Source organism: Fusarium solani (genome assembly GCF_023522795.1).
Source record: "Fusarium solani strain SB1 chromosome Unknown bctg00000004, whole genome shotgun sequence".
Classification (NCBI taxonomy): domain Eukaryota; kingdom Fungi; phylum Ascomycota; class Sordariomycetes; order Hypocreales; family Nectriaceae; genus Fusarium; species Fusarium solani.
In genome coordinates, this window is record NW_027072152.1 from 1372946 (window position 1) to 1383699 (window position 10754).

The 10754-nt window shown below is 54.9% G+C and overlaps 4 protein-coding genes across 4 annotated transcripts; 2 read left to right on the forward strand and 2 right to left on the reverse strand.

The window, feature by feature from the left end:
* Positions 1-954: 954 nt before the first annotated feature.
* On the reverse strand, positions 955-2091 carry MRS44_007520 (uncharacterized protein; the record flags this gene model as incomplete). The annotated part of the gene is made up of 3 exons (XM_046282210.2): positions 955-1359; positions 1497-1630; positions 1689-2091. 3 exons carry the CDS (start codon positions 2089-2091, stop codon positions 955-957), a joined length of 942 nt encoding a protein of 313 aa, XP_046128940.2.
* Positions 2092-3796: 1705 nt separating this feature from the next.
* Positions 3797-6299, forward strand: MRS44_007521 (uncharacterized protein; the record flags this gene model as incomplete). Its single annotated transcript, XM_065620559.1, has 2 exons — positions 3797-5900; positions 5977-6299. The coding sequence occupies 2 exons, from the start codon at positions 3797-3799 to the stop codon at positions 6297-6299; spliced, it is 2427 nt and encodes an 808-aa protein (XP_065476631.1).
* A 930-nt stretch (positions 6300-7229) lies between these two features.
* On the forward strand, positions 7230-9007 carry MRS44_007522 (uncharacterized protein; the record flags this gene model as incomplete). Its single annotated transcript, XM_046274034.2, has 4 exons — positions 7230-7407; positions 7467-7741; positions 7794-8435; positions 8495-9007. 4 exons carry the CDS (start codon positions 7230-7232, stop codon positions 9005-9007), a joined length of 1608 nt encoding a protein of 535 aa, XP_046128938.2.
* A 390-nt stretch (positions 9008-9397) lies between these two features.
* Positions 9398-10685, reverse strand: MRS44_007523 (uncharacterized protein; the record flags this gene model as incomplete). Its single annotated transcript, XM_046276888.2, has 4 exons — positions 9398-9862; positions 9931-10412; positions 10474-10531; positions 10581-10685. 4 exons carry the CDS (start codon positions 10683-10685, stop codon positions 9398-9400), a joined length of 1110 nt encoding a protein of 369 aa, XP_046128937.1.
* Between the last annotated feature and the right edge of the window lie 69 nt (positions 10686-10754).

A 10754-nucleotide genomic window follows, 5' to 3' on the forward strand; every position in this document is an offset into this window, starting at 1 on the left:
AGGTACGTACCTCTCAATGGAAAGCTCCAATCCGCGCTTGTCCCCTTACGGGTTGCGTAATTGTTAAGGGTCTCAGACCTACCATGTCTGTAAGGGGCATAGCGCCAGAAGCAAGGCGTGAGGAGGCTCGTGGATGCTCCGAACGCCCGTCTGGTTGGATGGTCAACGCCCTGGGCACGCTGGGCTTGACTTTTTGAGTTGCCCCGTGCCACACCCATCACGCCTAGCCCACCACGCCTAGCCCACGCCCGCCAAACCGAGCCGAGAGCCCAGTTGGAGTGCAAGTGGAAGTGGGAGCCCGTGAGAGGAGGGAGGTCAGGTCCGCCGTCGGCCATCCACCAATCTAGGAAGCGTCCCATCCAGATCCACACGAATCCGCCCAGTCCGAGTCAGTTTGCTCTGATTGCTTCTCTTGCCGAAGCTCATTGGAAGTTTGTATTTCCGCAGCCGACTCAGACGGGTACGTACTGCTCCGCTACGTTGCCAAGCACATCCCGTCTGGTCTCCCCTCAGTCGCATCACCTCATCAGATCAGTCAGCCAGCCAACCCTCCAACTTGGCTCCCTTGGACTGGAATTTTTCTTGCCGCGGGACGCAGGTTCCCGCTTCTTCTCCGGAGCGCCAACAGCAGATTATCCGAGATGGGGAATGGCGCTCTCCGTCTGCCAACCCAGATTGCCAGAGCAATGTGCTCACCACCTGACTAACACACACAACGATCCCCGGGAAACCGGCAATTGAACGGCACGTTTTTGGTAGTGATGCGACTGATGCTACAGGAACAGGTCTGGCCGCAGATGAGAAATTCTACCTTCCCGGTCTCGTCCTGCTCTCTCCCCGCCTAACATGATTGGCATCCATATTGCTGTTTAATCTGAATTCCAAACCTCTCACGTCCTCATCACAGATCACGATCACGATCCTTCTTCTATGCTGCTTCTCGACTTGACCAAGTCAGTCATCGTCGGCATTCTCGTTTCCTCCGTAGAGCCCTTGGAACCCGGGGATGCTCAGTCCTGTTGGACTGCGATTGCGCCTGGCCCGCGCCCTTCTGCCAGCTGCAGATGGAGTTTGCTGTGCCTCAACTCTTTGACGTCGCCCTCCAGCTGGCGCCGTGTAAACGCCGTCAAACCGACTCTGATGGCGGGCTTCTGGTAACTCTCTCGGCGTTTGTGGCTGTTCTCGAGTGGGCAAACGGTCGTTGTACACTGGGAGATGTCTCCTAGGAGTTGTGTCCAACTCCCCTGCGACAAGTGACGTCGTCGCTATGGGGTCTCTCGCGGCGACCTCTGGCCTCATTGGGCCTTGATCCTGCTCGCTGTTCCGTTCCTCGTCTGCGTGGTATCGACCGGGGCTGGGCTAGATTTTGATGTCAGTGAGTTCATTATGCCTTCTGTCCCTGCCTGGCGGTGTGCCTATCCCATGCATTGCGGCTGCAGGCGTTGGCTCACAGGACACTCGCTCCCATAGAGTAATATCGCTGGGATATCACTCACATGGGCCGTTGGAGGTCTTAGATGCAGTTGCACATTGTCCTGGCTGCCAGTGTCCTGCTCAGCCCGGCTGTCATCCGTGTCGTGAAGACGCCTGTGCGAGGATATGTGTTCTACTTCCAGCGTGCTTTCGGTTCCTGCTAACTGTTAGTCTTGTATCCTTGTGGTTTGAGTGTGGCCGCATGCTCAGCTTACCGATGGTGGACCTTGGGCGAAGTGTCAACGCGCGCAGCTCTGCGTGTAACAGTGCAATCGTATCAGAGTCAAATACTATCATATGCTCCTCGGGTGTAGTGTATGTGATTTCCAATTCACTATCTTCGTCGAGGGATGGCGCTGGTGACCTTGGCTCATCGTCGTTACCGGTGATGTCGCGTGTAATCAAGGTTGTCGGTTGGCTCGCCTTTCGAGCCGGGTTTGCTTGACGCGTGTGAGCCTCGCCACTTGGGACAGCATCGTGTATGGGCGAACTGGCCCCATCCAACCTCTTCCCAACCCGACAGGAGTGCCTGAGGTGTTTCCTGTATCGACTACGGCGCTCGCTGTCATTTAGCTCACGAGTGGTAATTGTGATTGTTGTGGGGTGAAGTCTTAGCATGGTGAACCGAACGACACGACAGTCATGGGCGTCAACATGGTGGATCAATTGTGCCCTGGGCCAAAGTCTAGGACTATCATGGCCACATTCGCGACTTCCCAGGCTATGCGTCTGGGTCTCGAGTGTCCTCGGAAGGTCGATTGGCACGCAAACAACCGAGTATGACCTGCTCGTGTTGAGCCTCGCCGAGGCTGTAGGGTAGCCGCGAAGGCTCAAGATGAGCCCAGCAAGAACATCGCACAGGTAGGCAAGAAGTACCATCGCCCAAGTTAGATACTCAGATAGAAGCCTTATCCACCGAAGCTCGGGTTCTGCGGGCATCTGCACTGCGTATGACTTCATCCTACTCCATTGCGTGGCCTGCAGTCACGAGTGCCTCAAAATACACCCATTTATAGGTGGATGACGCCTGCCTGGGGCCGACACGAGAGGCTGCGCCGCGATGGCATAGCCTGGCCACGAATGCGAACCTGGGTGTTTGCATTGGTAGCCAGACTGGAGAGAACGCAGGCGGAAGGCTGAATGCGAACTCGAAGGCCAAAATAAGAATTGCTCGTCGTTCTGTTGACGTCGTCGTATGACACCTTCCTCTCTGATAATGACTGAAACCGGTTCCCAAAGAGGGAGGCCGAGGTGACTATTGAACAGTCAACCAGATGGCGCTTTTAACTCCCGACGATGCATGGACACAGGACAAGGTTTCTGGGACATGAATCGATTAGCCTTGTGAAGGAATTCCCGTAGTCCAGATCGTCTCTGGTGAAACCAAGCTGGCGCTCAACTGTCTTGTCATCCATCTATTTTCGGCCGCCCATGGATGCATGCCCGTGTTGAGTTTGTCCAGCGATGCCCCTGATGAGACCGGGTGAGACGGGAATGGAAGCCTCAGTGGGTGATTATGGATTATGGCGGCATGGGGCTGGTGCCAGGCCTTGTCCCTGGGTCGGGTCGGGTACCTGAACGATGGATGGATCAATTATTAGGAACATGTTCTGCCTCCACACGCTGTTGTCACTCACGGACACCACCTCATTAACCTCAACGGTGATTGCGGTTGCCGTTACGGATCTGTCCCTGGTCCTGGCAAGAGGGCAAATTTGGGCCGTGAATCTACCTATCTGGATGAGCTGTCGATGCTGCACGTAGACGTAGGAAGCCGAGCTTCATCAGGATCAGGACAGATATCCATGGATCCATTGGATTGGCCGTGCCTCTGCACCAGGTAAGAAAGGTGCAGTAAGGAAGGTACCCTGCGCTGCGTGGGCTGCTGCTGCGGCCACGGTTTACTGCTGCCGGGCGCTCCAGCTGCTGGGCAGTGCCTCGTCGGGTACTTTGCACGCCAAATATCAGGTACCTTGCCTAGCCTGGGGGGCTCTCCTTTGCATCATCCCAGGCCCCAGGTTCAGGTCCAGGTTGGCAGCGGCCTAAGGCGTCCTCCTCCCTCTGCATTCTCGTAATCTGGGCTGGACCTCGTACCCGAGCAAGTACTGTCACTCTTTTGAAGTTTCGTTTATGGTTTCTATCGCTAACCAGCCATCCCGCTCTCAGCCAGACCAAGCACCACCGGTGATGCTCCACGGTCCACGCCGCCGCCAGTGGCCGATCGTCCCTCGTCCACGACTCGCGTCTCTCCTCCCTGAGCGAGTCGAGTCTGAGCTTGTCCACTTCCCCTGAGCATCTCCCCCCGGGCTCCTCGATCGCCACCATGAACGGGGACCTGAGCCTCTCTCAGGCCCTGGGCGGACTGCGTATCGCCAACCCCGACGATGCCGCTGAGCTTGCCTCTGCTTCTGCCTCCGCGTCCGCATCTGCTCCCGAGCCTACATCTACTGCTCCCATCACCTCCGTCTCCGCTTCGACATCGACGTCCGCCCTCGCCTCTACACCTCAACCGACTGATACATCCACAACACCCTCGTCCTACGATGCCATCCATCTCGATCCTATAGATCCCGGCGTCGAATCTCTACTCACCGATCCTCGATTCGCCCCATCTGCTCAATCCTCCGACCTCACCCCAGAACCCAGTCCTGCCGCTGGCCCTTCGCAACCTTCTTCTCGACCCGAGATATCGAGGTCATCCATCTACGGCATGCCCAACATGCCCGATTCAAGGCCTGGTCCTTCATACCCCGTTCGGGAGTCCAGCCAGCGAGACCCCCAACGTTCCTACTCGAATCGACAGCCCTCATCTCTGCCCCCCGGTGGCAGTCCACTCCCACCGCGTAGGAGCTCGAGGGGAATGGGAGTAGGATATGCATCTGCTCCCGGAGGGTCTCAACCAAACCAGGGCTACGCTGGGGACGCACCGGTCCCCACTAGCAGAGAGGACTGGCAAGAACGCGGCGCTGCTGTGGGAGTTCGCAGGGAGGTTGATGCTAATGGCCGTACCATTGTTCGCCAAGTTAAGAAGGGCGTTAGGGACTTCCAATTTGGTCGAATTCTCGGTGAAGGCTCATACAGCACGGTTTACATGGCCACCGACCGCCAAACACTCAAAGAGTACGCCGTCAAGGTCCTCGAAAAAAGACACATCATCAAGGAGAAGAAGATCAAGTATGTCAACATTGAGAAAAACACCCTCAATCGGCTTACTGAGCATCCTGGAATTGTGCGGCTATACTACACCTTCCAGGATGAAACTTCGCTTTACTACGTTCTCGACCTCTGCAATGGGGGAGAGCTACTAGGTGTGCTAAAAAAGACTGGCACGTTCGATGTCGAATGTACCAGATTCTATGGTGCCCAGATTCTCGACGCTATCGACTACATGCACTCTCGAGGCGTCATTCATCGAGATCTGAAGCCCGAAAATGTCCTCCTCGACGACCAGATGCACGTCAAGATCACAGACTTTGGTACGGCCAAGCTGCTGAAAGACCCGCGCGAGGATGCGTCGGCTGCGACCGCCAGTGGCGCACCTGACCCAGGCCGAGGAAAAGGAGACGAAGACGACCGTGCAGCATCCTTCGTCGGGACGGCTGAGTACGTGAGCCCGGAGCTCCTCACACACAAGAACGCCTGCAAGGCTAGTGATTTGTGGGCTTTTGGCTGCATCATCTACCAGCTGCTGGCTGGTAGGCCGCCATTCAAAGGAGGTAGTGAATACCTCACCTTCCAGAAGATTGTCAACCTGGAATACGAATTCCCCGCTGGCTTTCCCCCGGCCGCACGAGACCTCGTCGAGCGCTGTCTGGTGCTCGACCCGGCTCGAAGACTGACTATAGAACACATCAAGAACCACGAATTCTTTGACGGACAGCCGTTTGGAAAGGGACTGTGGAGGTCTAAGGCTCCACGGCTGCGCCCGTATATACCACCTGCGCAAGAACCCACCGTAATCCAGCTCAATGGCTTTTCTACGACACCCAAACCCATCGCCAACGCGAGGGCACCTCCTCCACCCCAGACCACCCCCTCGAACGGGAGCAGTCGACCGTCACGGATAATCACTGAGCTACCACCCCCCACACAGCTCGATATCGAATGGTCTCCAGTCCTTACCAAGAACAACGAGCGGATTCTCAAATTGGGGGATCTCATGGTCATTTCTACACCCCTGTCCTCAAGCCCCCATGGAAAAGAATCTGGGGAGGGACACAAGAAGTTGTCACGATTTTTCATCGGAACCACGACAAAGAAGCGTCAACGCCTGGTCATGATCACATCGAGTGGTCGAATTGTGCTTGCACCAGCTGGAGGTGAGGAGAAGCGAGCGAAGCAGGAGCTGTCTCTACTCAGTTCGGATTGCACATGGAGAACCCAGATTGATGCCAAGGGCCAGACTGTCTGGTGTGTTGATACGGTATGTACCTCCATTTCCCTTATTGTATCCCCAGGTCTAATAACGATCCATAGGGTGGTCACCACTATACATTTGAAGAGGCCAAATCCTCCTCACCTCCCCCGAAGGTGGATCTGCCGCTGCCGACTGGGTCGAGTGTCTTGAGCGAGCCAGGGACATGGCCCTGTCTCAGAGCATGGCAACGAATTATGGAGGCGACAACGGATTTGCCGACATGTCGTCACAGGTATCGAGCCCCTCGAGCACACTTGGAGGCCGAGGGAACTACTCCGAGGGCTTCGGCATGGGTGGTCAAGGACGCAATCATTTGAGCAAAAACCAGGCGAGCGGCGAAGATCCAGCACCGAAACGTAACCGGTTCAGCAAGAGGCAATCAAGAAATGGACTGGGCCCTGCATTCTGATGAGGCACTCGAGCAACGATAGAGTACGGACAGACTTGGCAGGCTTCTGACTGATTGACTTTTGTCACCAATCTCGCTGGACATTCTGCCACCACCTATCATATTCAGTACAGTTCATGGCATTGGCAGCGAGGCGCTTTACTGCGGAGTTTTCTTCTTCTAGGGGGCTGGCGGATGCATTTTCGGTGCATGTTTGTTTTCTAGCGTTGAGGGATGGGTGGTATAGGCACAACTACGAGATGGTCACCGCTCAATGAATCGAAAAAGCTCAAGCTTCTGGATCTCTGGGGGGTTCGACTCTGTTCCACCACCAAGGGAGACACGATGGGACGGAAGCAACGACAAAATTGACCTTGTGTCTGTCCTAGCACAAAGGCGTGGAGCATTTAGGGACAGGAACGGCTTCTGCAAGCTTACATACAGGTTGTACATGGCAAGAAGGTGGTTTAGCATTCTTGGAACCGATTGATAGAGGATAGTAGCAGGCTGGTCTTTGAACCTGGGCAAAGCGGGAGAGCTGGGGAAACAAGGCGTCCACCCCCGACAACTGCCACCGCTCTTGATGCCTGGGTATTTGAGCTAAGGAGGGATAATAACCAATGTAATAGCTATAGATATGCAGCTATAGTTGAAAAGATTCGATTGAAGTCGGTCATGCACTCAATCTGATGGAATTCGAGGTTCCAACTAGGTTCCACTGTTGCACTTGCTGGGGATGAAGTGACTAACATTGAACCAGACAACATTGGCACGAAGAGTGTAAAGGAAACCAAGCTGATGTAAATATTCCAGAACTATAATAACACACTCATTTGCACCTACTCACAGGATTTTTCCATCTGGTTGGCTTGGTTGATTGTGCTGCCTGAATCATTCAAGGCCAGGTCATGTGACCGCTCGGATTTCTAGCCTGCGTTTTCTCGCGACGCAATGCGATGCGACGCGACACGATCGTCCCCAAGCAACCTCAACTCCACGTGCCGACGACAACCAATTCCGAACCAAAAACCAGGCAACCCCGACAACATGCAGCCTCAATATCGCGCTTATGCGCAGCAGGTTCCGCAGAGATCGCCTCATGCGACGAACCAGCGGCGAGGTGGAATTGGTGCGTTGTGACAAGCTACTTGCGCTTTTGCCTGCTAACATCCATCTCTCTTCCCCTAGGCCCCATGATGTCGTCAGGGCCTCACCCTTCGGTTCCCCTGACTCAGGCTCAGATCGCCCAGCAGCAACAGGCCCAGGCGCACGCCAGCGAACTTGCCAAGCGACGGAGCCGCAAGCCTACTGACAAGAACATGCCCGAGGGTGTGGAAGACAGCATTATCGACCCGACCGGAGTCCAGCGGTACAAGGAACTGAGAGATGTTGAGCGCCGACTGGATGCTACGATTACGCGCAAGCGCCTGGATATTGTTGACTACACTAGCCGCGGCTCCAAGGTTGGTTTATCCTGTAACTACGTTAGGAACTCGAAGCTGAACCGGCATTTAGCGATGCAAGACCCTTCGAGTTTGGATCAGCAACACGGTCGAGGATCAAATCTGGCAGAGCAACGGTCTAAACGTTGACTCTTTCGACTTTACTCCCAACATGGAGGCGTCTTACCGGGTCAAGATCGAAGGCCGCCTTCTCGACGACGAAACCACTGAGGAGGGACAGGCTAAGGCCGAGGGCGAAACATCTGCAGAGGACAAGACGGAAAAGGAGGGTGCTGATTCGACGGCTCAGAAGGCCAAGTCTCAGCAGAAGCCTCGATTCTCGCACTTCTTCAAGTCCCTGACTGTCGATTTCGACCGTTCCCAGTTCCGAAACGGCGCCGAGCAAACAGTCGAGTGGAAGAAGCCCGATGCTCCACCTCGAAACCAGCCTGCTGCCAGCCTTCCTGCAGCTGCCGACTTTGACGAGCTCACTTTCAAGAGGAACGGGGACGAGAACATGAACATCACCATCAACCTGTTCCGCCAGGAGACACCCGAGAGATATCAGCTCAGCCCCGAGCTTGCGGAAATTGTCGACATGAAGGAGGCTACCCAGCAAGAAGCCGTGATGGGCCTGTGGGAGTACATCAAGCTTCTTGGGCTGCAGGAGGATGAGGAGAAGAGGAACTTCCGGTGTGATGAACCTCTGAAGAAGGTCAGTTGCTCCATTAACACCGAACCCGAAATATTACAGTCACTAACACTTCCATCTAGATTGTGAGACAAGGTGATATCGGGCACATTCCGATGCTCAATGACTATGTTACACAGCACCTTCGTCCTCTCGAACCTATCCGGCTGCCCTACACCATCCGGGTCGACCAAGATTTCCACAAAGATCCCCAGCCCACTATCTACGATATTCAGGTTCCTGTAGAAGATCCTCTACGGGATTCCCTGCTGCCCCTGCTCAACAACCCTCAGTATGTGACAATGCTGAAGGAAGTGACCGGACTTGACGACCAGCTCGCTCGGGTAGTCCAGGCCGTCGCCGTTTCCAAGGCCAAGCACACCTTCTTCAAGTCCCTCAGCGAAGACCCCGCCAACTTTGTCAAGAACTGGCTCAGCTCACAGAAGAGAGACCTCGAGGTCATCATGGGAGAGGCACCAAGAGGCGGTGGCGAACATGCCTCGGGCGATGAGTGGCGAAAGGGTGGCAAGGACAGTGTCTGGGCTACCCAGAACGCCCGAGAAAGTGTCAACGTCCTGCTCTCCAAGCAGCGCTGAGCGAAAAGCCGACCGGTTTAGAGAGGGGTACAGGGCAGGACATCTGGGACTTGGAGTTGTATCAATTTTAACCTCGCGCAGGCTCAATCGGCGTTGGGAGCGTCATTTTGTATAATAATATCATGAACCAAGATTGGTGGGATATGAGGCATTGTCCCCGATGCAAACGAGGCTTCTGCCATGGGCGTTTGCGTTATGGTACGGGTTTTTTTTTAAAAAAAAAAACAGGCCGCAATGCCATCCATGACCAGACCAGGGTCGCGCTTTCTGGCCCGCATTGACGCTTCTGAAAGAATAAAGATGAGAACGCCTTGTGAGTGAGATTGTACAGAGATGAAGAGAAAATGCAAACAGGCAATCGAGACTGGACAGGGGTGGCTCGATCGACCATTACCGCTGAGGAGCCACAGGCATGGGTGGCATGTTGCGGATCTGCTTGATTAGGAACTCCCTCTCGTCAATGAACTGCTCGTCATCGGTTCGGTCCTCGAGGAAGTGCGATAGGAAAGTCAGCAGCTTCTCGCGATTCATTAGGAGAATCTTCTGAACGGCAATTGACTTGTGTGGATTGGCGACAAACACCTTGAAGACATGGAAGCCCTCGTACTGAACCATTTTCCTATCGTCTCGGAGTAGATTCATGCAGATCTTGAGGTGCTCGCCGCGATCGACATAGGCTGTCATTACACTGTAGTTGGAGCGATCCAGCAGAATCTCACCGAGCAGCTTGATGGACTGGCGCTTGGTCACATAGCTGTTGGACTGTACAAGAATGTTGTTGTACTTGTCAAAGAAAAGGTCGAAGTTTGCCGACAGATATCTTGGCACAAGGTCCTTATGCCGTGTCAAGAGTTCCTGGAGACCCCATGTTAGCATCAAGTTCCAGGGGTTGGCTGGTCAAGGTAGGGAGGATCATGTCTTACCCGGAAAGTGGTGAAGGCATCAGCCGCCACCTCAAAGGAGCTCTTGTCGACCCAATCGAAGAATCGCCAAAATACGCCTCTGCCGCTTTGGGGTCGTTCACGGTCGATGGCGTTGAGGCCCTTGGAACTAGAACCTGGCTCGTCTCCGTCGTCGTATAGGATGATGGCCGCGGCGGCCTCGTTCTTGAGAAGCTCCCGGAGGACGGATCCCGCAGGAGTAGCACTCTCCTTGTGATCATATCCGCGGCATAGCTCGACCAAGACTTGAGGGCGGTTGCAGACGACGTAAGATAATGCGATGGGATCGCTCTTGGGGGCGGCGGTCGCGGGGCGGAAGCGGAATACGTAGGAGAAGATGACTTGGGTGTCTTTGCGGGACTCGAACGGTAGGCGGAACAGGTTGACGGCGAGCAGGTGGAGGAGGTCTTCGTCGATGAGGCCGGTCACGAGCTGGTAGATTTGCTCCGGAGAACTGTCGGCTTCTGAATATCATGTTAAGCACTTGACCATATCAAAGGGGCGGATCGAGAGGTATGGACGTACCATGGGTGCCCTGAAGAATCACCTTCATCTGGCTCAAAACACGAGCAAGTTCTTCGGCCTGGAAAGGTCAGTGATCCTTCTGGGGATCGAAGTCAAAGGGCTACTACCTTGGAGGCTCCATTGGGGCCCTCGAGCTTTGAGATGTGCTCGCGGGCTTGCTTTGGGAGGTCGGCGACAGTCCGTGTCCGGGCTCTTCCAAACAGGAACGACATGGCGGGAGGTTGTGCAGCAGCTTCGGATAGCTACTGGTAGGAAGCTAGGCTCTTCTGACAAGACGGTAG